General features: G+C 45.1%; 1 protein-coding gene across 1 annotated transcript in view; it reads left to right on the plus strand.

Annotated features, from left to right (window-relative positions):
* Nucleotides 1-17,200, plus strand: part of lrp2b (low density lipoprotein receptor-related protein 2b) — a gene marked incomplete at both ends in the record, with an annotated part of 82,019 nt that extends 64,819 nt beyond the window's left edge. The window contains 23 exons of the mRNA XM_084485582.1: nt 494-613; nt 1,782-1,898; nt 2,240-2,356; nt 2,824-2,961; nt 3,909-4,031; nt 4,981-5,109; nt 6,174-6,305; nt 7,045-7,170; nt 8,087-8,189; nt 8,369-8,409; nt 8,741-8,906; nt 10,033-10,161; nt 10,573-10,793; nt 10,912-11,094; nt 11,631-11,753; nt 12,199-12,286; nt 12,367-12,428; nt 13,148-13,310; nt 14,299-14,359; nt 14,458-14,589; nt 15,762-15,833; nt 16,388-16,432; nt 17,159-17,200. Of these exons, the coding sequence (XP_084341708.1) occupies nt 494-613; nt 1,782-1,898; nt 2,240-2,356; nt 2,824-2,961; nt 3,909-4,031; nt 4,981-5,109; nt 6,174-6,305; nt 7,045-7,170; nt 8,087-8,189; nt 8,369-8,409; nt 8,741-8,906; nt 10,033-10,161; nt 10,573-10,793; nt 10,912-11,094; nt 11,631-11,753; nt 12,199-12,286; nt 12,367-12,428; nt 13,148-13,310; nt 14,299-14,359; nt 14,458-14,589; nt 15,762-15,833; nt 16,388-16,432; nt 17,159-17,200 (2,633 nt within the window). The remainder of the gene's footprint in view (nt 1-493; nt 614-1,781; nt 1,899-2,239; nt 2,357-2,823; nt 2,962-3,908; nt 4,032-4,980; nt 5,110-6,173; nt 6,306-7,044; nt 7,171-8,086; nt 8,190-8,368; nt 8,410-8,740; nt 8,907-10,032; nt 10,162-10,572; nt 10,794-10,911; nt 11,095-11,630; nt 11,754-12,198; nt 12,287-12,366; nt 12,429-13,147; nt 13,311-14,298; nt 14,360-14,457; nt 14,590-15,761; nt 15,834-16,387; nt 16,433-17,158) is intronic.
* Nucleotides 17,201-24,065: the final 6,865 nt, after the last annotated feature.

A 24,065-nucleotide genomic window follows, 5' to 3' on the forward strand; every position in this document is an offset into this window, starting at 1 on the left:
TGGTTAAACTGAGTTATTCGCAGGATAAAGTCACTGGACGACCTGACCACAACATCAAACAAATCAACCTTTAATTAGGCTTGTTTAATTATTATACATTATGTTTTCATACACTTCTATTTGTATCGTTTATATTCTGCCCTGATAATAGCAGGATGTGGAATTGAACGTCTTTTCACCAAATAAATGAGATAGCCTTTGTTGTTCACTCTTCCTATGTTTCCAAAAGAAGCAGAAATGGCTGCTTATATTTTTTGTATTCCACAATGAGCCATAATACCCGAACTTCCTGAAGTCTTTCCTGTTTATCCCACTGCGTTGAGGTGTCTTGAGAAGGTTTAATCCCAGGTGTAAGAGTATGGCGAGGTGTACCTCATGACCTTAACTATTGGCCCTCCCCCTTCTGTCCCCCCCCTGGGATGAGGCCTATTACACACCCTGTTCCACTCAATACTTTCCATAGCAGCCTCTACTCATTGTGTTCAACCTACAGAGCACTTGACCTGTGACCCCTTGGGAGACTTCCGCTGTGATAACCACCGCTGTGTTCCCATTCGCTGGCAATGTGACGGTAACGATGACTGTGGAGACGGCTCCGACGAGAAGAACTGTCGTGAGTAATCTCCATAGCAACCCTTTGACCATCACATTCTAGACAAACTCATGCCCATAGCAACCCTTGAACATCACCTTCTAGACAAACTCATCTCCATAGCAACACTTTGACCATCACCTTGTAGACAATCTCATCTCCATAGCAACCCTTTGACCATAACCTTTTAGACAAACTAATCTCCATAGCAACCCTTTAGCCAACACCTGGTAGACAAACTCATCTCCATAGCAACCCTTTGACCAACACCTGGTAGACAAACTCATCTCCATAGCAACCCTTTAGACCAGCCATTCTCAACCTTGGGGTCCCGACCCCAATTGGGGTCGCGAGAGGATTTCTGGGGGTCGCCAAATCATTTTGGAAAAATATAAATTTATTTATTTATTATTCATTTATTTAATTTTTATCAAAATGTATGTAGCGTCTGACCGGATGTTAGAAGGACGACGAGCGGTTGGGCTCAAACAGGCATTTTATTACTCAAAACCAGCGAGTGCACGAGCAAGAGCGAGTGAGAGCGAGGTCTGCGGTCTGCGGTCTGCGGTCTTGGCCATTAGTTCATTTACTTATTTTTGTGTAGGTAATATGTTGTCAAATATGTTTAAACTTAAATAAACTACCTATACAAGTAGTTATGTCTCATTGTATTAGTTTGTCCTGTTATTGACGTAATGCGCGTTATTGACATAATGTGCAAATATAGATATTCGAATCGTATTCGAATATATGTTTTTTTGTACAGGGAATATTCAAACGTCATTTTTTAGCAATTTTGACAGCCCTAGTGTGCGTGTGGGGGGGTGGGGGTCGCGGACAGCGGTGCATGTTAAATTGGGGGTCGCGACTCAAAAAGGTTGAGAACCAGGCAACACCTGGTAGACAAACCCATCTCCATAGCAACCCTTGGACCAACACCTCGTAGACAACCTCATCTCCTGAGCAACCCTTTGACCAACACGTGGTAGACAAACTCATCTCCATGGCAACTCTTTATACAAACCGTACATTTTGTCTGCTATCTATCTACATCCATCCATCTATCCATCACTCGCAATGCAAATAAGTATTGTTGAATAATATATCTTATGTCTCAGGTTAAAAAACATTACGTTTGCATATGTGTGTGTGTGATTATCTTGTAATATGAGTGTGCGTGTCTCTACAGAACCAAGGCCGTGCTCAGAGAGCGAGTTTCGCTGTGACAACCAGCAGTGTATTGCAGGTAGCTGGGTGTGTAACCATGACAACGACTGTGGTGACAACTCCGACGAACGCGACTGTGGTGAGAACACAACCACACACACACACACACGCTGTGTAAAACGTAACCTTCCATAATATTCCTTTGTTCAAGCTGTCCATTAAGCTTTTTTTATTTTTTCACTCTCCCCCTCCCTCCTCTCCTCCTCCCTCTCCTCTCCTCTCCTCTTCCCTCTCTCTCCTCTCCTCCTCCCCTCCCTCCTCTCCTCCTCCCTCTCCTCTCCTCTCCTCTTCCCTGTCTCTCCTCTCCTCCTCCCTACCTCCTCCCTCTCTCTCCTCTCCTCTACTCCTCCTCCTCCCGCTCTTCTCTCCTCCTCCTCCTCTCTCTTCCCCTTCTCCCTCCCCCCTCCTCTCCTCCTCCAGAGCTCCATACATGTCGCCCTGGGTACTTCCAGTGTGACTCTGGTCACTGTTTCCCCGAGGCACTGCTCTGTGATGGACAAGCCGACTGTGAGGACTTCTCTGACGAGTCCAAATGCCGTAAGTCAACCTCCTTAGGGAAATCATCCAAAGGTCATCACCGACCTCCGACCCTGTCATTCACATTTGTTGATATATGTATTTATTTATTTATTTATGCATTTATGCTTTGATTGTCCCTCACGTTCAATTCACTTTGGATATTTAAACCCCTAAAACATAAAGAAAGTCCGCCCCTCTGCCCCTGGGACTCCTCCCAGTTACTGTATGCAGTCCAGCACTTTCTATCAGTCCTGCTGATAATGTCTGTCTGTCGGTCACTGTGTTTCATGTAAACACTGCACCCTCCCAGCAGTGCTGCTATTTGTTGTGAAATGCATTCTGGGATACTTGAATGCTTGCTGATCCAAGTCCGAACTAAAAATAACAAATTAGCTTCAAATGTGAATTTAAATTTGAAACAAACGAGAATTGAAAATGGAATTGAAAGGTGAACTGAGTGTGAACGTGTGTCGTGTCCCCCTCAGCCACCCGGTTCCCCGGGGGCCGCTGGTGCCCCCACCACATGTTCCAGTGTGCCAACCGCCTGTGTGTGAGCCCGTCTTGGGTGTGTGACGGCGTGGACGACTGCGGAGACCGTTCGGACGAGCAGCTCAGCCTCTGCCGTAAGATGTAGTGTCCATCGTCACGCTGCTTTGTGACGAGGCTGAGAACCTGTTATTAGTTTGAATGGAAACTCAAATGATTTGACGTTTTGGTGGGGTCCCTTGAGATATGTTGTCACATGGTTGTATGTTTATATTTCTTTGCATAATTTATCATTTATATCAGGGATGGGCATCTTTCATGATTAAGAGGGCCACAATTTTTCATCATCACCATCAGAGGGCCACATGACCGCACTCTTTACCTAATCGGATATGAGAGAAGCTACAAAATAATTAAAAATAAGAACAAATTATGTGGAGATATACTGTATGTCTGTATCAGTGGCGGCTGGTGATGAAAGTTGTTGGTGTGGGGTAGTCATGGACAGGGGGTCTGGGGGTCCTCCCCCAGAAAATGTTGAATTTGGTAGATGTGATTTCCTGTATTCTGGTGCATTTTGGGTATGGCCACTAACTAAGAAACATTCAAACAACATTCAGATTCATAGCCCTTGTTTGTTAATTGAACCAACATACATTAATTTCATATTTTCCATGCTCAAATGCCATTTTTAACTTGTTAAACGACAAACACAACAAGTTTGTTTTAAAAGCCACATGAGTTTTCACATTTTTTTCAGTGCTTTATATCATAGTAAAAGTTTATATGTACATGTACAGTATATGCATGAAAAGTAAGTGACTTCTTTATTAAGAAATGTGGTAAATGTATATGACCAAATACATTTATAAAATGTATAAGCAGAAAACTATAAATATGAAAGTACATTTTTATAATTTTTTATTATTACTTATCAAATAAAATTAACCTAAGATTTGTACACATTTTTGTACCAACAAACAAAATGTATTTGGGCAGTAAACGCCTCTGATAGGGTATTGTGTTTGAAACTTGGCTATTGTTTGTGTTTGATGAACTATTGAGTGTGTGTCTGTGTGTGTAGTGAACATCTCGTGTGAGATGCCTTCGCGCTACCGTTGTGCTAACGGCTACTGCATCTACGCTGAGCTGCTCTGCAACCTGCAGGACAACTGTGGAGATGGGAGCGACGAGACCCAGGACCTCTGTACGATACCCCTCCTCTCACCCCTACTAATGGAGCTCCTCTCACCCCACCCTAATGCAGCTCCTCTCACCCCCACACCCGCCCTAATGCACCTCCTCTCACCCCCACCCTAATGCACCTCCTCTCACCCCCACCCTAATGCAGCTCCTCTCACCCCCACACCCGCCCTAATGCACCTCCTCTCACCCCCACCCTAATGCACCTCCTCTCACCCCCACCCTAATGCACCTCCTCTCACCCCCGCCCTAGTGCACCTCCTTTCACCCCCACTCCAATGCACCTCCTCTCACTCCCACACCCGCCCTAATGCACCTCCTCTCACCCCCGCCCTAGTGCACCTCCTTTCACCCCCACTCCAATGCACCTCCTCTCACTCCCACACCCGCCCTAATGCACCTCCTCTCACCCCCGCCCTAGTGCACCTCCTTTCACCCCCACTCCAATGCACCTCCTCTCACCCCCACACCCGCCCTAATGCACCTCCTCTCACCCCCACACCCGCCCTAATGCACCTCCTCTCACCCCCGCCCTAATGCACCTCCTCTCACCCCCACACCCGCCCTAATGCACCTCCTCTCATCCGCCCCAAACCCTGATGCACCTCCTCTCACCTGCCCCCCACTTTCCCCCACTGTCGGTCCATGTTGTAATGCTAACATATGCTGTAGAACGCAGACCATCTGCTAGGCCTCCCTCGCTTCACCCTGATGTATCCTCCCTCGCTCCACCCTGATGTATCCTCCCAGCTGCCCGGGGCTGACAGGGTGGTGCTGTGGGGGTGGGGTAGAGTTTCTAATCTCCACACTATCATTTGTTCTGATTGATTTTTCTAATCCGGAGTAAGCCTGTCTCCTGCCACTGAGCAGCCAGGCCCTTCATGCCATGATGTGTGTGTGTGTGTGTGTGTGTGTGTGTGTGTGTGTGTGCGTGTGCGTGTGTGTGTGTCCAGGCCGGGAGCCCACCCTGCCTCCCTGCACGCTGCAGGAGTTCAAGTGCACCAACGGCCACTGTGTGGCGCTGCCCTACGTGTGCGACCACTACAACAACTGTGGAGACCTGACTGACGAGATAGGCTGCAGTGAGTCTCTCTCTCTCTCTCTCTCTCTCTCTCTCTCTCTCTCTCTCTCTCTCTCTCTCTCTCTCTCTCTCTCTCTCTCTCTCTCTCTCTCTCTCTCTCTCTCTCTCTCTCTCTCTCGAGCCTTCCTCATCAATTACTCTTTCCTTCTGGTCTTGTCCTTCCTGCACAGTTCCTCCTTCACCTTCACTGCTTCTTTAAGGCAGAATGCTCTCCCGCCTTCTGTAAAACACACAAACACAGAGTAGGGGGCAGTGGAGGGAGGCCCAGGTTAGCCTGAACGCTAGGTTGATGTGCTACGCCCAGGTTAGCCTCAACACCAGGTTAGCCTGCTACGCCCAGGTTAGCCTCAATGCTAGGTTGGTCTGCCACGCCCAGGTTAGCCTCAACGCTAGGTTGGTCTGCCATGTCCAGGTTAGCCTCAACGCTAGGTTAGCCTGCTACGCCCAGGTTAGCCTCAACGCTAGGTTGGTCTGCCACGCCCAGGTTAGCCTCCCTCAACGCTAAATTGGTCTGCCTAGGTAGGTCTGCCACGCCCAGGTTAACCTCAATGCTAGGTTGGTCTGCCACGCCCAGCTTATTATCAACACTAGATTGGTCTGCCACGCCCAGGTTAGCCTCAACGCTAGGTTGACCTTCAGCGCTCAACTCCTGAGGAGCACATTGGCAGCCCTGACGGTGACGGCTCAATGTGGTCACAGCTTAAGTCTCTTTGGATAAGAGCATGTGCTAAATGCTAAATATATTCTGTCCATGTTTTACATGCATTGCATCTCACTGAACAATTCCCAATGTCATTTAGGTCAGTGGTAATAACAGGGACAGGCTTGTCTGGCAACTTGGAGGGTTGCCAGTTCGATCCCCAGTCACTCCTGGCAAAGTGTTGAGGTGTCCCTGAGCAAGACTTAACTTACTAACCTAAACAAAAAAATATTTCCGGAAAGTCATCTCATCTAAATTATATATCATAATTTCATGTCATTCCAGTGTATCCATGTAATACATGTAATAATGTTATATGTAATACATGTTATCTGTCATGTGTTGTTGTTAATGTGTGGGTACAGACTTCGGCCAGGACCGCAGCTGTGAGGAGAAGCTGTGTCAGCACCAATGCACCAACCTCAATGGAACCGGCTTCATCTGCTCCTGCAGACCGGGCTACAGAGTGGACCAAGACAGCACCTACAACTGCCTGGGTGAGCACACACACACACACACACACACACACACACACACACACACACACACACACACACACACACACACACACACACACACACACACTTTTAAATGCTTTTATTTGGATCCACGTTTACAAAGGGAAAAAAGATCCAAAGAAAGAAATACTGATAATGTGATGACATCAAGCTACAAGCCTTTGCAAGGCCTACATGATAAATTAAGTTATTAAACACCGAACACTTAACGATAAACAAAACCAACGGGTATCATATTGCTAGATTGTATTTTGTTGGAAGACCTTGCAGTCGCGCATTAACCATAAAGATCAAGATGTCCTCTGAAATGGAATAATTAGTTATTACTGAATGTGAAACAGAATGATCTGCATAAGGCAGTGCAGCTCCCTTGTAATTTTAGGCTTGACCAGCGCTGCGCGTTCCGCGTAAGTCTGCGCTGGAGAAGAGAGGCTCTTGCATGTTTGATTTGTAGATGTTGGGCTGAGCACACACACACACACACACACACACACACACAGACTCACACACAAACATGCAGACTCAAACACACACGCACACATTAATATAGACTTACACAAACACATTAATATACACACACACATACAAACTTACACATGTGGGCCTGGGTATACACAAAAACACACTCTCAACACACACACACACACACACATCATATTGTATTACCCCACCCCCTCAAGCTCTGTACTGCAGTGTGCTGATGGTCCCCTCCCTGCAGACATAAATGAGTGTGAGGTGTACGGCGCCTGCCCCCAGGGCTGTAAGAACACCAAGGGGGGCTTCCAGTGTGAGTGCTCCCCCGGCTACCGCAGGGCGGGGGATGGAGACCTGTGTGAGGCCGAAGGTACGAGGGCCTCATATCCCGTTGTTATAACGACTCTATACTCGCTACACTCTCTGCTCCAAACTCTCTACTCTATAGTCGAGTTCGGACGTCTCGTTCGGACGTCTCGTTCGGACGTCTCGTTCGGACGTCTCGTTCGGACGTCGTGTTTGGACGTCTCGTTCGGACGTCTCATTCGGACGTCAAGTTTGTCTACCGAATGCAGTGATATAGATTACCTAAATGTTGTCTTTGTGTTGATGATTATCATGACCGTGAATCACTGAAGCCTGGTTACCATGGCAATAGTTCTTTATATTTATTCCCATTTACATTAGTGCCGTTGGTGACTGATATTTTCTGTTATGTTAGAAATTATTTTTTCCCTTTTTTGAAAAACCATAATTTCATTCTAGTAGTCGAAAGTGGACATTTCTTTGAATGCCCATCCCCACAATGCATTTCACCACCACTACAAATAAACAATAATGAAATGAATTAAAAGAGAAACGCTCAGAGAGTTACTGAATGCTCCTGCTGTTCTCAACACTGTGAAACCCTCGTTGTTTCTCATTGGTTAAAAACGCTTTAGGTTTTGTCATCTGTCAGGTAGAAATACAGCACACACACACAGACCCAATACAAACCAGTCCCAAACTATGTTGGTGGTTTTTGATACTGGAATCAGTAGATCATGTGATAGGTTTGATGTGATTATCTTAATTTTCCTGTTCTATGCACAATAATGGCTTCTCTTGTTGTTTAGGTATAACCTACGGTCAATGAAACTACTGCTAGTTATATTTAGCACTATTACTACTTACTAGAACTAATACTACTCTACCTTTGTGTGTCCGTCTGGTCAACGGCATCAAGTTCCTTTACCTATTCTGATTGGCTGACGTCACTAAATTCACCTGTTGGTTGGTTGAGCCAGGCCCCGCCCCCCTGCTGCTGCTGCCCGAGAACATCCGCATCCGGCGGTTCAGCCTGCAGACGGGGGCCTACCATGACTACCTGGAGGAGCAGGAGAGGGTCACGTCCCTGGACTGGGACTGGGACCACAACAACACCGGGCTCAGTGAGACACACACACACACACACACACACACACACACCCTGGACTACGACTGGCACCATAACAACACCAGGCTCAGTGAGACACACACGCACACACACACACACACACACACACACACACACACACACACACACACACACACCTGGACTACGACTGGGACCATAACCACACCGGGCTCAGTGAGACACACACACACACACACACTAACACACATCCGCACTGCACTAAGACTGCGACTATAATCATATAGTAATATACATACTGACTATTGTTACATGAATGTATTCAGTCTTCTAAAGCCTTCTTGTAAAGATAAAATTAGCATAAGAGAAGCAGAGAGACAGAGCCAGAGGACAGAAGGACAGAGCCAGAGGACAGAAGGACAGAGCCAGAGGGACAGAGCCAGAAGATAGAGCCAGAGGGCATGAGGGACAGAGCCAGAGGGACAGAGCCAGAGGGACAGAGCCAGAGGACGGGCCCATAGGCAGGTTTGACCTCCCGTCTTCCCAGGCATGGTGTACTTCACGGTGTCCGGGACGGAGAGCACCCCGGGGGCCATCAAGAGGGCCTACCTGCCCACGGTGGACCAGGTCAGCTCTAACATGGCCAAGGCGGTGGACCTGGGCATCAAATACGTCACCAGACCCGCCGGCATCGCCGTGGACTGGGTGGGCCGGTGAGCACCATGCTAGCGTGTTAGCTTTATACTATCCGTACTCACTATACTTCGTTTTTTGTACGTAAGGCGTTCCAATTCAGATCGGGGCGAAAATAAGTGTACTGAAAGGACCCGGATGGTGTACTCAAAACGGTCAAACCGCGAAGTGTGGATTGATGCACACTTTTCGTACTCAACCGCAGCCATCTTAGCTACGTAGCGGAAGAGGTGGCACCAGGCTGAACCAACGTCGGCGCATTTTCCACATAGCCTGCATTAATGGAGTGATTTTGTAGCTTTTATAGCTTTTATAGCTTTTAGAGCTTTTTATAGCTACTAGGCGTAAGGAGTTCACCGTTCAAAGTGGGATGTTTTTTGCGGGGGAGGATCCAGGGCGGCTGCCACGATTGTAATTTCTGGTTAGTGCACCACAGAGTATTCGATTTGGAACGACACTGACATCTGAAAATCAGCGCACTTAGTGAGTGTGGATAGTGTACTACGTTAAAGTGTACTCATGGAAGTATGGATATTGGAACACAGCACAATAGCAGGCTGTCTCCTGCCATAATGGAGACGGTCAGGTTGTTTGGGTTTTAGCGGTTAGCATAGGCCATTACTTTTAGTAGCCTTTATGGGATTTAAATGTAGGATTATTTTTATTATTATTATATCATGATTCCGTTTGATAAGTATGTGCTTATAGATTGAAAAAATAGAATGAAAAAAAAAGTTTGCATAAAGAATGAGCTTAATTCATATCGATTTTGTTGTATTATTTACTATTTGACTCTTACTATTTGACATGGTAAGAGTGAGACATCCATACAGCTCGTCATCTCCCCAGGCCTTCACTGGAAAATTATCCTTTTCCTTCATAGTGGAGCAGATAAGTGCTACAATCTTTAAATTTGTGATACAAGCGTGAAAATTGGCATGAGCAGTCTCCATCAAATTCATCAAAATCCATCAAAAATGGTCAAATTCTTACGAAAATAAGCACTTAGCCACTCCACTATCAGGTGCCAACACAGTTATTGGGTTTCACTTCCAACAGCTATAAGCCCTTTAGGGATGTTTATCTGTTGACCCTAGATACATCTTCTTCACCTTAGGATGAGTGATGCTGGGTGTTGTTTGGCAGGAACCTGTACTGGACGGACTCCCGGGTGCGGAGGCTGGAGGTGGCCATGCTTGACGGTCGCTACAGGAAGCACCTGGTGAAGACGGAGCTGGAGCAGCCCTCGGCGGTGGCCCTCAACCCGCGACTCGGGTGAGAGACACAGGGCCCAGGGAGGGACTAGGAGAGCAGGGACAGGGTACTTCAGGGTATAGCAGTAAACATCTGCTCCCATCTGTGGTCGCAGATGGGAGGGAAAAGAAGGGGAAACACCCTCTCACTGCGTTTCCATCCATTTTATTGAAATGTTCATGTTGATTGTCCTCAAATCCCCCCGTTAAAGCAGTGCCATCGCAGAAGTGAATTACTATAATGTTGATTGTGAGGCTGGGTCAGGGAAAATGGCATTTTTCTGTATTAGATCCACATTTTCAGATTTTTATTAATAATGCAGATATTGTTTTTAATGGACACTCCTACAGCTCAGCTCTGTCTGCACCTCTCACTCTGTCTATCCCTCCTTCCTTCCTACCTCCTTGACTCCTCTGCCCTCGATTCCTCCAGGATGCTGTACTGGGCCGACCACGGCTCCTCGGCGCGGATCGAGTGCTCGTGGCTGGACGGCCAGCAGAGGAGGGTCCTGGTGGCCCAGGGTCTGGGCTGGCCAACCGGTCTGTCGGTGGACTTCACCAACGGAGACCGACTGTACTGGTCCGACTCCAAGGAGAGCCGCATTGAGTCAGTGCTGCCCTCTGGTGGCGACCGCCAGACCGCGCTCTACATCGGTTAGGCGGAGAACAGGGCCCTTATACTGGGCTTTTCTACACTAGTTAATGGTCCCTGTTTATGAATGATATGTTTCTTCATTAAAGTCACTTTAGTGCCAGTATGTCTCTCCCCCAGACGTGCGGAACCCGTTAAGCGTCAACGTGTTCGAGGACCACGTGTACTGGAGCACCCAGGAGAAGGGCGAAGTGTTCCGACAGGACAAGTTTGGCCGTGGCAGCAAGGTCAAGCTGCTGACCGCTGGACCCTGGCTCACTCAGGTCTCAGTGTACCAGCAGCAGAGATACAACTCCATACACAGTGAGTGATGCACGCCGACACACAGAGAAACACAGACACGCACACAAGTAGGCAAGCAGACACACACACACACACGCACAAAGACGCATGCACGCACACACGCACACATGCAGGCACACACACACACACACGCATGTACGCAGGCATGTACGTGCACGCACAAACACGCATGCACGCACACACACACATGCAGGCACACACACATTCATTGACACAAACATTTACACATAGATGCACAAACCTACTCACAGAAACACCAACTCAAACACAAACACACACAAAAACAACCCTGCAGACGCAATCACACACACACGCACACACAAACACAAACTGAGACACACACACACACACACAAAGACACGCACACACAGAAATTAACACACACATATTTACACGTAGATGCACACTGACTTACAAAAACACACACACACACACACAAGCACACACACAAACACGCACAGAATTTCCCATATTCACACATTACAGCCCCCAAAATCCTCCCAGACACACACGCTGTGACCCCGCTGTGTGTGCAGTGAGCAGTCCATGTAAGGAGGGCGTCTGCAGCCACCTGTGCCTCCTGCGCCCAGGGGGCTACACCTGCGCCTGCCCCGAGGGCACCGGCTTCATCACCAGCAGCCTCACAGAGTGTGACGCCGGTGAGACGCACAGCAACCATGTAGGCATGACCAACCGATCCCTGACCCTGGGGAGAAGGATGTGTTTAGGACATGACCTATCGATCCCTGACCCTGACCATGGGCAGGAAGATGTGTTTAAGACATGACCAATGGATTCCGGACCCTGGGGAGGAGGATGTTTTGTTTTTTTGATCTGTGTCGCTTGTTTTTCATTTAGTTGTTTCTTGTGGGTTTTCTTTTGGTTGGTTTTGTGTATTTTTATTCAATTTGTTGATTTTTGGTTTTGTCTGTTGTTACTTTTGTGTTTGTTTGTAGTTCTAGTTTTTGGCTGTTGGTTACTTGTGTGTTTTTTTGTTGTCGTTTTTGTTTGTTGGTTACTTTTGTGTCTGTTTTTTGTTTTTTTGGTTTGTTGTGTTTGCATTTGTTGGTTTGTTTGTGTTGTAATGTTTGTTTGGTGTTGCAGGGTTCGACCCCACGCCCACCATGCCTCCTCCATGCAGGTGTCAAAATGGCGGCATTTGCTACTTCAGTGGCGACCAGGCCCTCTGCACGTGAGTGACTATTGAATACAATTTAGGAGAGAAGGACTGAATGTTGATTGAAAAATGATGATTGAATGATTCTGTTCCAGATGTCTTCCAGAGTGGACAGGGGACTTCTGTGAGAACGGCATCATCAGTATCACAGAATCAGGTACAACTGATTCATACTAACAGTTCTAAAACATATAATAAGAATACGATTATTAGGATAGTCATAATTATGAAACATTGTAAGATAGCAGCATGAATAACATTTAGAATAAAAGAGTAATATACGACAATTCACCATGACGTCACACTATGTTCTTCCGGGTGACAAAAGCCGATGCGTTCTCCGTTGGCACCACTAGTAAACAAACCCTTCCACGATCGAGAAAACAGAGTAAATGGCTTGAATTAATGATTTTCTTCTTGCGGGGGGCTACGGGACGTCTCATTAATATATATATATATATATATATATATATGTATGAATATATATTATATATTATATTATATTAATATAGTTTTCCTCATCGTTTCAACTTCAGATCAACAACAATGTTTTTTGACTATGTGACTATGTTTACAGCCGGCTGGATGGCTTCAGGTCAGTGGTAGCCGCTCGCGTTCTGCCACCCGGAAGTGTCGTTACGGCTATTGTTTACTAACATTCTGAAATGCCGTATAGGGCCAGAGAGAGAAGAAGGCATCACATGTAGAAGAGTTGAAACATGTAAAATAGGTTTGAAGAGATGGCTTTTGAGGGAAAACGAAGAAGGAATCAGGTGTAGTCAAGGATACATACAAATAAGTACCATGGTAACTGTAATAGCTTCACCTGATGAAAGAAGAGGTTGTTTACCGCTCCACTTCCTACTCTTCTCTCAGTGGGGATCGCCATTGGCGTGGCCATCCTGGTGCTGGTTATCCTGGCTGGCCTGGTCTACGCCTGCAGAAGGAAGGTCAGCCTTGTGGAGAAGCTGAGGAACAGCATGCCCTCCATGCCTTCACTTTACAGCATGATGCATTTCCCCAGCATGCCTGGGTTCAGGTGAGTCTATCTTGTTTTAATTTAACCAGGGTCTGAGACTTCCTTGTTAGTGCACCAGACACTGTGTCTGGGAGATAAGTATCAGACATTCTGACCAAGCACAAAATTATTTTGAACTGAAAGAAAAGGAAACGCGTGAGCATTAGCTGCGATTGGTTCCTCACTAACCAATCAGCAGCAGAGCTGGGCAGGTTTATATTGAACACGTCTCAATACATGCTCTGATTAATTAAGTCACCAACAAATATATACTTCAATTAACCTTAACCTTACAATATTTGTTATATGATGGCCATTGCATCAATGCTTGTACGGCTACTAGTAGTCCCACCTCACTTCCCACTGTGCCTTTGTTTTCTTTTACTTATCTAATTTATTTTATTATTTTATTTTATTTCATGACGATGTTTCTATGTGAAGCACTTTGAGTCTGCCTCGTGTATCGTGTATGCCTGTGACCTTTATGATCTTTTTGCATGTCACTTTGATTGATAGTTGAGTATGGATGAGTTGAGTTATGTTGGACAGAAATGAGACACTGAACATGGAAACCATCAACTTCAGTCTCTTGTCTTTTCTCAATTGCACAACCTTTGAACAATTATGTTTTCTGTGGGTAAGATGAGGGAGGTAGTTAGATATGCTTCTTAAAATGTAAATCACAGTTAATACTAGAAAATGCATTTCCTGCAGAAAATGTGGTGAGTGCTGTAGTACAAAGTGAGGTTGAAAATATGTTTTAATAAAGCCATATAGATTAAGACGTAAAGAAATCCACCCACATTTGTGGGGTGTTCATTTCAGATCCTGCTATTTACCACAATTTAGTGATTAACTCGCTTTATCCCCAAAGCGATTAGCGGTGATCTCAGATCCAGCAGGGGATCCCGGGGCAGGGAGCTGGACTCCCTGCCCCGGGTTTTATTCATTGTGTTCATGTGACACTTACATCCACACACAACCCTCTGTCAATCTTTCATGTTTGCAGAAATGGTGCCTCTACAGAAGGCTCTGGGAGCAGGGAGGGTGAAGACAGGCCCGCTGACGTGGTGAGTGGTACTTTATTTTACATTACAGGTTTAATGGGAATGAACCAAAGATCTCGGGTGCTACCCTGGAGGGGTTATTATGATCCTCTGTTCGCCAGGTGCCTTGTGCCTCTGTGGCCGTGGGGGAGACTGAAGCCGAGAGCTTTGCTAACCCGGGGTATGAGATCAAAGGTCAGGCCGCTCAGGGCAGCTCGTCCCCCGCCGTCTCCTCACCATGGGGAGCCCACCAGGTCAGAGATCTTAGTACACAACATTAGCAATGCAAGCTATTGTATTTTGATATAAATGGCAGCTGGAGTTGTTTTTTGCTTGATTATGAACAAAAATAAGTGCCAAAATCAGAACCCCTCTATACTGATAATATTCCAGTCGTGAAAACAATCAGACTTGTTCTCGAAATATTGCACATTTGTAAAAATGTTGTGCTGAATCTTTTTTTAATTTGTTTTTGTAAAATGTAGTACTATTTGATTTATCTATTTGTATTGTTTTATCCTGTTTATTTATGTTTGTAAGTTATATATTGTGTTATAATTAGGGCTGTCAAAATTAGTGTGTTAATAACGTGTTAACGCAATCTTATTTTAACGCGATTAATACAAATTTACGCACATTCTCTTTTATTTTGTTATTATTTTTTATACTTATTTTTTTACTGTGATTTTGAAAGTTTTTTCATTAAAACATTAATATCAGAAATCATTTTTGTTTTTAGTTCCACTTACTTTATATTCAATTACACTTGCAGTAAGTGACTGCATGATTACAATTGCAGTAAGTGACAGCCTATTTACAATTCCCAAATCTGTGGTGCTACTTATTTGAATTTAACTACACTTGTAGTAACTGGTGGTTTACAATTGCACTAATTAACTGCCTGTTTACAATTCCCAAATCGGTGGTGTTCCGTAAGTTTCATATTCAACCCACACTGAGTGAGTCAATAAAACTCCCTCAAGATCACTTGGTCTAGTTTTTGCTTATTACGTACATTTGGTATGAATGATAATGTGTCATTCCATTTGATAATCTCATTTAACTCCAGTTAATTTAACTTTAACTGGAGTGGATTTAAAATATCATTTTAAAAGTGTGAGTTAATCACAAGTTAACTCACCAATACGATGCGATTAATCGTGATTAAAAAAATTAATCGATTGACAGCCGTAGTTATAATTCTAAACTGTTGATGAAATCAAACTTTAAAGGAACAAAATGACATGTTCGGATCAAATTATAAAAGAAGAAAGATTCAAAACATTATTTGAGTTATTGATAAACCTCAACATCTGTCATTTGTAATGAGTCAGAACGGACTCATTACTGGTGTCACCATAACTGGTGTCTGAAGATCAACATTTACAGTTATTTCAGTTCTCCATAACGTTTCTGTGTCATATAGGCGGCCTTTGGAAATACAGCCTTCTCTTCCAACTCAGATCAGACCTCTGACGGACCAGCGGCCCAGAACCAGGTAACCATGGAGACGTGACACCCTGTTTATTCTAACATTAACCCAGAACCAGCAGGTAACCATGGAGACGTGACACCCTGTTTATTCTAACATTCAACATGTGTTTCTGTGGAGCGCTGAAGCCCGACCTAGCCCAGCCTAGCACTACCCAGGTCGTAGTGGCCCGCTGGGACGGACCACCTTCTGCTTCTCTCACAGCTCAGACCATTCCCACTTTGACCCCTGACATTAATATCATCTCTACAAGGAGGACCACCCAGTTGTGAGCGTCTCCTAGGTTCCTGCGCTACATAACATACGTCCTTGAAGGTTCATCGTTACGGATGCCCAACCAAGTGTCCAGCGCTATGCTGACAGCTCGTTACACCTTTAAAACTCAATGATGGACGCTGAGATTCAAACACACATTCAGTCCAATGAGCAGTCCAATATGTTGTCTACCACAACTCAATTGCCTGCATTCATTCCCGTAATAATATAGTTGTTAAAATATTTTTTAATAACAATAGTCAAATGTTTAAGTCAATCTTTCCAATGTCTGTCTTCTCTTTCAGTTGGAGCCAATGGTGGATGAGGAGCGTGTAAACCCGATGTACCTGGTGAGTACTCTCAACACTGACGGGTTTACAAAGCGCTAAGCCATTGCTAGAAGAACAAGGAACAGCTGATCATGTCAGACATCATGACTGATCAAGATATTGTTTTTAATAATTGCGAGACCTTTGTGTCTCCTTACGGGTATATTTACTCCAGACCCAATAGGCCGATAGCAGAACGGATGCACGCCACTGGCTAGTGGCTGGGAGCATATCCGTTCTGCTATGGGCTAGTAAGGGCTTTCTGGATATGTCAACGGGGTAATCTGCGGTGAGTGTTTACATGCAAAAACACAAAGTTTATACTGTTTCGCCACACTTGGTTCCTTACGAGCACGGTGGTATCTTGTAAGGAACCAACTCATGTTACATAGGTCTTGGAATGGTTTTCTGAATGTGTTTAGAAGCCCTAAAAGCGGATAAACAGCTTGCCCCCATAGGTTAGCGTTATAGCTATTCCGTAGCGCCGGCAGCCAGTGCAGATCTCTGGCTTGGTCGAATCAATTTTCGTCAGGTTTTTTACTTCCCTCAACATGGGGTTAAAAATCGCCAGAGTTCTCCTTTAATCTGAGAAAAAAACATATCATTTTGTTTCTGGGAAACAAGCACTATTAATGACGTCAAAATGAAATCAGACCATGGGCGGTATTTGACTGCCCATGGTACCAAGAGATACATCCCCCAGGGAGGCGTGCTCCCCCGTGCTCACCATGAGGCTTCTCTCCACAGAACGTCATCCTACCCCTGCCCCCCACCGAGCTGCATGTCTGAGACCCCCATCTACAGAGAGAGAGGAAGAGGCTCAGAGGGAGAGGATGGAGAGAGAATGAGAGAGACCCCCATCTACAGAGAGAGAGAAAGAGGCTCAGAGGGAAAGGATGGAGAGAGAGGGGCTCAGAGAGAGAGAGAGAGAGAGAGAGAGAGAGAGGGGCTCAGAGGGAGAGGATAGAGAGAGAGAGAGAGAGAGAGAGAGAGAGGCTCAGAGGGAGAGGATGGAGAGAGAGAGGGGGGGGCTCAGAGGGAGAGGATGGAGGGAGAGGATGGAGAGAGAGAGAGAGCGAGAGTGAGGGGCTCAGAGGGAGAGGATGGAGAGAGCTGGGGGCTCAGAGGGAGAGGATGGAGAGAGCTGGGGGCTCAGAGGGAGAGGATGGAGAGAGAGAGCGAGAGCGAGGGGCTCAGAGGGAGAGGATGGAGAGAGAGTGAGGGGACCACCGTGTTTGTAGTTATATGACACAAGTTTTGAAAACTCTGATTTGTTTTTCTTTGTGATTATTTTTATGACTTTGATGTTTTGTAATATGAATGGTTTTGTCTATAGAAGATAATTTAGATGTAGACACCTGAAACTTCACTTAACTTGAATCTAAAATTGTACCTGGACATAAATGTAGTCATTGCTGAATGATAAAGAATTCAATAATGCAATCAATCAATAAAATCATATCCTATAACAGATTTTTCTACAAATAAAAGATGCTTGCCCGTACCTCTATTTGTTTACATGCCATGTTGCATCTCAGTCTTCTTACAGTAAGCTCCCGAGGGAAGTGCTCCATGGGGGCCTTGTGTTTCATTGTGCTTCCATAAAGATCTCATTGTTTGAATGCCAATGAAGAGGTGGTTTATTCATGGACCAGAGTGACTCCGATGGAGACGTTGATATGGGGGATGAAGCAAAACAATGTTGATTAATAAGCTAAGGCTTAACTGGGATGAGATTGGCCTGCGTTGGGAGATAAAGCAGTCTGCCACTCACCACTCACCACACTAGAGTTGCCGTTATATAAACTAAAGCGCCCGATCTCCAACCTTCCCTTCCTAAGTTAGAGTAAGATCTTGGAAAGAGCAGTGGCTGCCCAGCTCCAACACCACATGTCCTACCATGAGCTCTTTGAACCACTCAGGTCATTCCCGGGGTGCTCCAGTGCATGTGCGACCCAGCAGCCTGCCCATCCATTTGTTTGTTTTTACTGTGTTTATGAGTATCTGCTGTGGATGTTAATGTTTATGCATGAGTGAAAGCACCAGTGACTCAGAGATGCGGCTTCTAAGGACTTTCTTATCATCTGTTCACAATATTTATTGTGATAACGCTACTGCTGGAACTCTCCGGTTCGGAGTACGGAGTACTTGGAAAAGTTACTCACAGTGGCGAGTTTCTGATCTCCCTACGAACATCGTCTGTCGGTATTATACCATCAGATATTCCGGTGGAGCTGTGCAGATTGCATGCACGGAGCAAACATCGGAAAAGAGGAAGAAGAGGAGGCCTGCATCGGAGACTCAAAAACCTCAGGCTCGACGACCGCCGTACGTACCACCACTCCCCACTATCTTGCTGTCAAACGTCGTTAAGACAAAAGACAGATGAGCTAGAAGCTTGGATCAAGTGTAAACCCGGCATAAAAGACACTTGTCTTCTCACCTTTTCTGAAACATGGCTGAGGGAGTCAGACCGGGACGAGGACTTAATCATAAGTGGGTTTGGAAGCCCAATTCGCCTGGATCGAGACCCAAAGACAACTGAGAATTCCAACAGCTGTTTTATATGCTTGTGTATTATTCACCCACGAGCCAATGCTTCAATTGCGGCGCAAGTGATCGCTGACATCACTCATAGACTGAATTCTATTTGCCTAGAGGCTCCCAACAAGACCTTAAGATCTTATGAACAGTATATAACTTGCTTTACAACGCAGAGGAACACCACCATAGATCTTTGCTATGGCTCAGTAAATGGGGCCTATAGATCCATGGCCATGCCGCCCTTTGGTGCCTCTTACCACAATAGTGTGTCTCTAATGCCTGTGTATAAGCCTGCTTTTAGATGCCTTGAGCGTGAGCATAAAACTCTGGACAGATTACAGTATTTTCACTCTACAGGGGTGTCTGGAATGTACAGACTGGAATTGTTTTTATGATACTTGTAGTGACATTAATGAACTCACAGATACAGTGTCTGCCTATGTCAAATATTGTGTTGATGAGGTTATTCCATCTAAAAAAGGTGGTAATTTATCCTAATAACAAACCATGGGTAACGAAGGAACTGAAAGGTGTTAGGGGTTGTTTTAGGGGACCCGCTAGAGAAAGAAACTGTCTCAAGAGAAGTTAAAAATGAAATAAGGAAAGCAAAAATTCAGTACAACAATAAATCTGAAAATCAATATAATAGTGGGGGTCTAAAGGCAGCCTGGCAAGTTATTAAAATGATGGCAGCCATTAATCAGCCTGTGTGCAAGACAGGGTAACCAATAAAATTGAATGGTATGGATGACAGTGATTTGCCAGACACTTTAAATCAATTCTTCTGCAGGTTTGAAAGGTCCCTTCCAGATAGTATAGCCACACTGACAGAGACGTTAACGCCCCAGAGAGCGATCGAAATACAACGGACGAAATTCACAACGCTATTTAAGAAAAAAAAAATAGGTATGGCTGCTGGTCCTGATGCCATCTGTGGGCGTACACTGCGCTGAGCAGCTTAGTGAGGCCTTCACAGTCATCTTTCAGAAATGTGCTGATAGTGGTGATATACCTGATTTATGGAAAACCTCTACAGTAATACCCATCCCCAAAACAAAATATCCTAAAGACCTTAATGAATTCAGACCAATCGCACTAACTTCCCTGGTAATGAAGTGCTTTAAAAAGATCCTGAAGGATACAATTATCTCATTGACTGCAGATAAATTAGATCCACTACAGTTTGCCTACCAGTGGTGTCAAAAGTACACACATTTGTCACTTAAGTAGAAGTATAGATACTGGAGTTTAAAAAGACTCTGGTAAAAGTTGAAGTATCAACTTAACCTCTTTACTCAAGTTAAAGTGAAAAAGTACTAAAACCTACTTAAAGTATAAAAGTATAAAGTAACCTTAATAAAAAAAAAAAAAACATTTAAGGCTAAACTAGTTGGTCGTCATATAATTGACACAACTGTAAGAAATAGAAGCTTAATCTAAAAGCTGATTAGTGCTACATGGTACATGCCAAGACATGGTATAATCATAAATCGAGCATTCTGCTTTAGTTCTGGCAGGCCGCATAGTCAAGCCCGCTGTCAGTTTCTTATTGGCTATGCCAAACCCAGCCTTCCTCAGCTGTTTCCACTCAGCTTATCGCTCCCTCGCTCGCAATTGACCTCTCTTAATAGGGCGCCTTATATAAACTGCTTCAGTCTGTTGTAGCAGAAACAGACTGTTAAGGACTTGAGTGTGTCTGTGTAAGCAGTGTGTTTGTCATTGTGTGTGGAGGAGAGAAATATATCCTCCAGTCAAGTCACATAAAAGTCTGCAGGACAAAGAGAGAGACCGAGCGACATCAGTGATAATGTAAACCTATGCAAAAGAAAACCCTTCAAAACATATTAAGTAACTCACATACTGTATACACAGCAACACTACACAAGTTTTGTAAATGGCACGGAGTGCAATCAAACGAGTCCCATCAAAAACTTGGGAGTAACAAACTAAAGTGTACCCTAGGTACATACCAAGACAGTCTATGTAGCTATGTAAGTGCTTGACTTAAATGTGTGTGTGTGTGAGTGAGTGTGAGAGAGAGTGATTCTAATTATGCCTAATTGATGATGTGCTAGATCCCTTCAAAAACTGGGCAGTAAAACGAGACATACACTTCTGAACTACCAACAATATTGGTGTCACAGGAGCATTTGATTGTGGTTCCGTGTGTGAGAGAGTGTGTACGTATGTGCAGTAGTAGTATGTTAAGTATAAATGTTTGTTGTGTGTCAACTGTGAGTCCCATCAAAAACTTGGGAGTGAGTAACTAACTAAAGTGTACCCTAGGTACATATCAAGACAGACTATATAGCCTGTGTGTGTGTGTGTGTGTGTGTGTGTGTGTGTGTGTGTGTGTGTGTGTGTGTGTGTGTGTGTGTGTGTGTGTGTGTGTGTGTGTGTGTGTGTGTGTGTGTGTGTGTGTGTGTGTGTGTGTGTGTGTGTGTGTGTGTGTGTGTGCGCGCGAGAGAGAGAGAGATTTAGAAAGAGAGATTTAGAGAGATTTTTATTTTATTTTAACAAAACACTATTTTAAGTTTTTACATTTCAACAGTTCAACAAAGTGCTAATGCTTTAAAATCCCAGTATGTTTAGAAAAAATAGCTTATCCAATAAAAACTTGTGCAAACACCAACTCTTCATCAACATTAAAACACCAGCGCCGTTTAAAAGCGTCCAAATCTCCAATGTGTTTATGAAATCTAAAATCTAGCCAGTCTCGCTCTAATATTGACCAGCCACACTGCCTTTGCCTCCTGCCCTTCCCTGTTCTCCTGCTAATGTAAATAGCCATATTTGCCTCACCTGAAAGGAAATTAAGGAGCTGACATTTTTATTTTTTCTCTTTTTTGTAGGCAGCTCCCATGATAAAATCCCTCACAGTAATCAAAAAAACTAAAAACCAATGTTAAAAGAGAGAAGAAGCTTGTGAGCCTCTTGCACTCTGTAAAAACATGATAAATAGTCTCTTGAAGGCAACAAAATGGACAGGTGTTAGGAACAGAAGGATTAAGAACAGAAATAAATGCATTGGAGGCTACAGCACCATGAAGAATTCTCCACTGGAGGTTGGCAGTCCGTTTTTTAGGGGAGGTTTATATAAAATCCTCCACTGTGGGCCGGGTCCGTTTGCTCCCAGTCTGTTGGACCACACAGTGGGGGAACGGTTGCACAGTCTGGCCTTGTGAATGGTTTTCACACAATTAAAATACCAAGGTTTTTTGTCAGCCTTGTGTATTGTCAGCTTCTCCGGGTGTGCTGTAGCCAGCAGGGGGCCGGTGAGTTCCCCCAGGCCTGGGCTCAGGGAGATGTCAGGGAAGGGGTCTGCAGGGTCCGGTCTGGCCTTTCTTTTCTCATAGTCCATGAGGAGGCTCCTGTCTCTCCCAGTGAGCTTCTGGCGCCACAGCTCCAGGAGCCTCGACGCCACCCGGACAGAGTGCAGGCCCAGGAGAGAACCCAGGGCCCTAGCATCACCCAGCGCCGGCCCCACTGCATCCACCAGCTGCTGCAGGCACAGGGTCTTGGTTTTAAGCAGCGCCACCGTCAGGCCGGGGGTGACGCTGCTGCTGATGTCCAGCTTGGCCCTGTGAATCAATGGCTCTCTCAACAACCAGTACAGCGAGTCAGACTTTGGGCACCTTTTACAGTTAAAAAGGCCCCAAGACTTAACGACACCCTGATAAAACGGAGACAGCCCACTTAATTTTAAAAGTTTAGAATCAATTAAAAACAAAGCAGCATCCAGCCCCAGGTAATCAGCATGTCTGAGAATGCAGCTGGCCACATCTCTCCACACTAGATCAGCCGGGCCTGTGAGATATTTCTGTAAGAACTGTAGTCTAAAGGTGGCTGTCCAGCTGGCCAGGTGGACGAGGCCCTGTCCCCCCTCCTCTCTGGTTAAAAACAGCACCCCTTGTGGCACTCAGTGTAGACCATCCCAAAAAAATCTACCATTTCTCTCTGTAATTGGGCTAGTAAGTTTGAAGGGGGGTCTACACAGGTTAATCTGTGCCACAGTTGGGATGCTACAACGTTGTTTAAAACCAATACTCTTTAAAAGGCATTTGAGGGAGCAGCCATTTCCACTTGGAAAGTTTCCCCTTAATTTTCTCTGTGACGCCCTCCCAGTTCTTCTGGACTATGTGTTCCTTACCAAGGAACACCCCCAGGTACTTAAAACCATCTTTTTGCCAAGTCAGGCTCTGGGGAAGAACTGGGAGACCGTCACGCCACTCACCGACAGCGAGGGGTTCGCTTTTTATCCAATTCACCCTCGCTGCCGATGTTACGCTAAACATTTTTACAGTGCTGGTTAAAATGTCTACATCTCTCTGGTTTTTAATAAAAACAACAATGTCATCGGCATAAGCACTTAAAACAACGCTACTATTAAAGCCTGGTAAAACCAAGCCCTGTAAATTGTTTCGTAAACTGTAAACAGGGAGAGAGCATGTGTAAAGCATGCCTGACAGAGCACAGCCCTGCCTGACATCCCTACACACCCTAAAAGGAGCACACAGACTGTTAAATTTCAGCACACTCTCAACATCACTGTACAGCACCTTGATCTTGGCTATGAAACCAGCGCTGAACCCAAATTTTTCCATAACTTTCCAGATGAAGTTGTGTTCAACGCGGTCAAATGCCTTTTCCTGGTCTAGAGAAATCAGACCAGTGCTATAACCCAATGAGCTGGAGACATCCAAAACATCCCGAATGAGGTGGATATTGTCCACCATGGACCTGCCGGGCACACAGTAGGTCTGGTCCCGGTGGACGAGATGCTCCATAGCTACCTCCGTCCTGGAGGCAAAGAGCTTGGACATAAGCTTGTAATCCACACACAGTACACACACAGTTGAGGTGGGAGGTGAGATCCAACATGGTGGCACACTGCTGCTGACAACCAAAATAGGAGAGCAACTTTTTCGATTTAAAACTTATTTCTCTTTTTCCCAGACCTAACAAATAAACGTTACATCAACTGTCACACACGTACTACAATTGGACTTTAACTGACTTGGAAGATTTCATTGACAACTGCTATTACCAACTTCATTCAATCATGGAAACAGAAACAGACAAACAACCCGATACCAAGAGGAGAAAACGA

The sequence above is a fragment of the Micromesistius poutassou genome (genome assembly GCF_964030765.1).
Source record: "Micromesistius poutassou genome assembly, chromosome: 21".
In the NCBI taxonomy this organism is placed as follows: domain Eukaryota; kingdom Metazoa; phylum Chordata; class Actinopteri; order Gadiformes; family Gadidae; genus Micromesistius; species Micromesistius poutassou.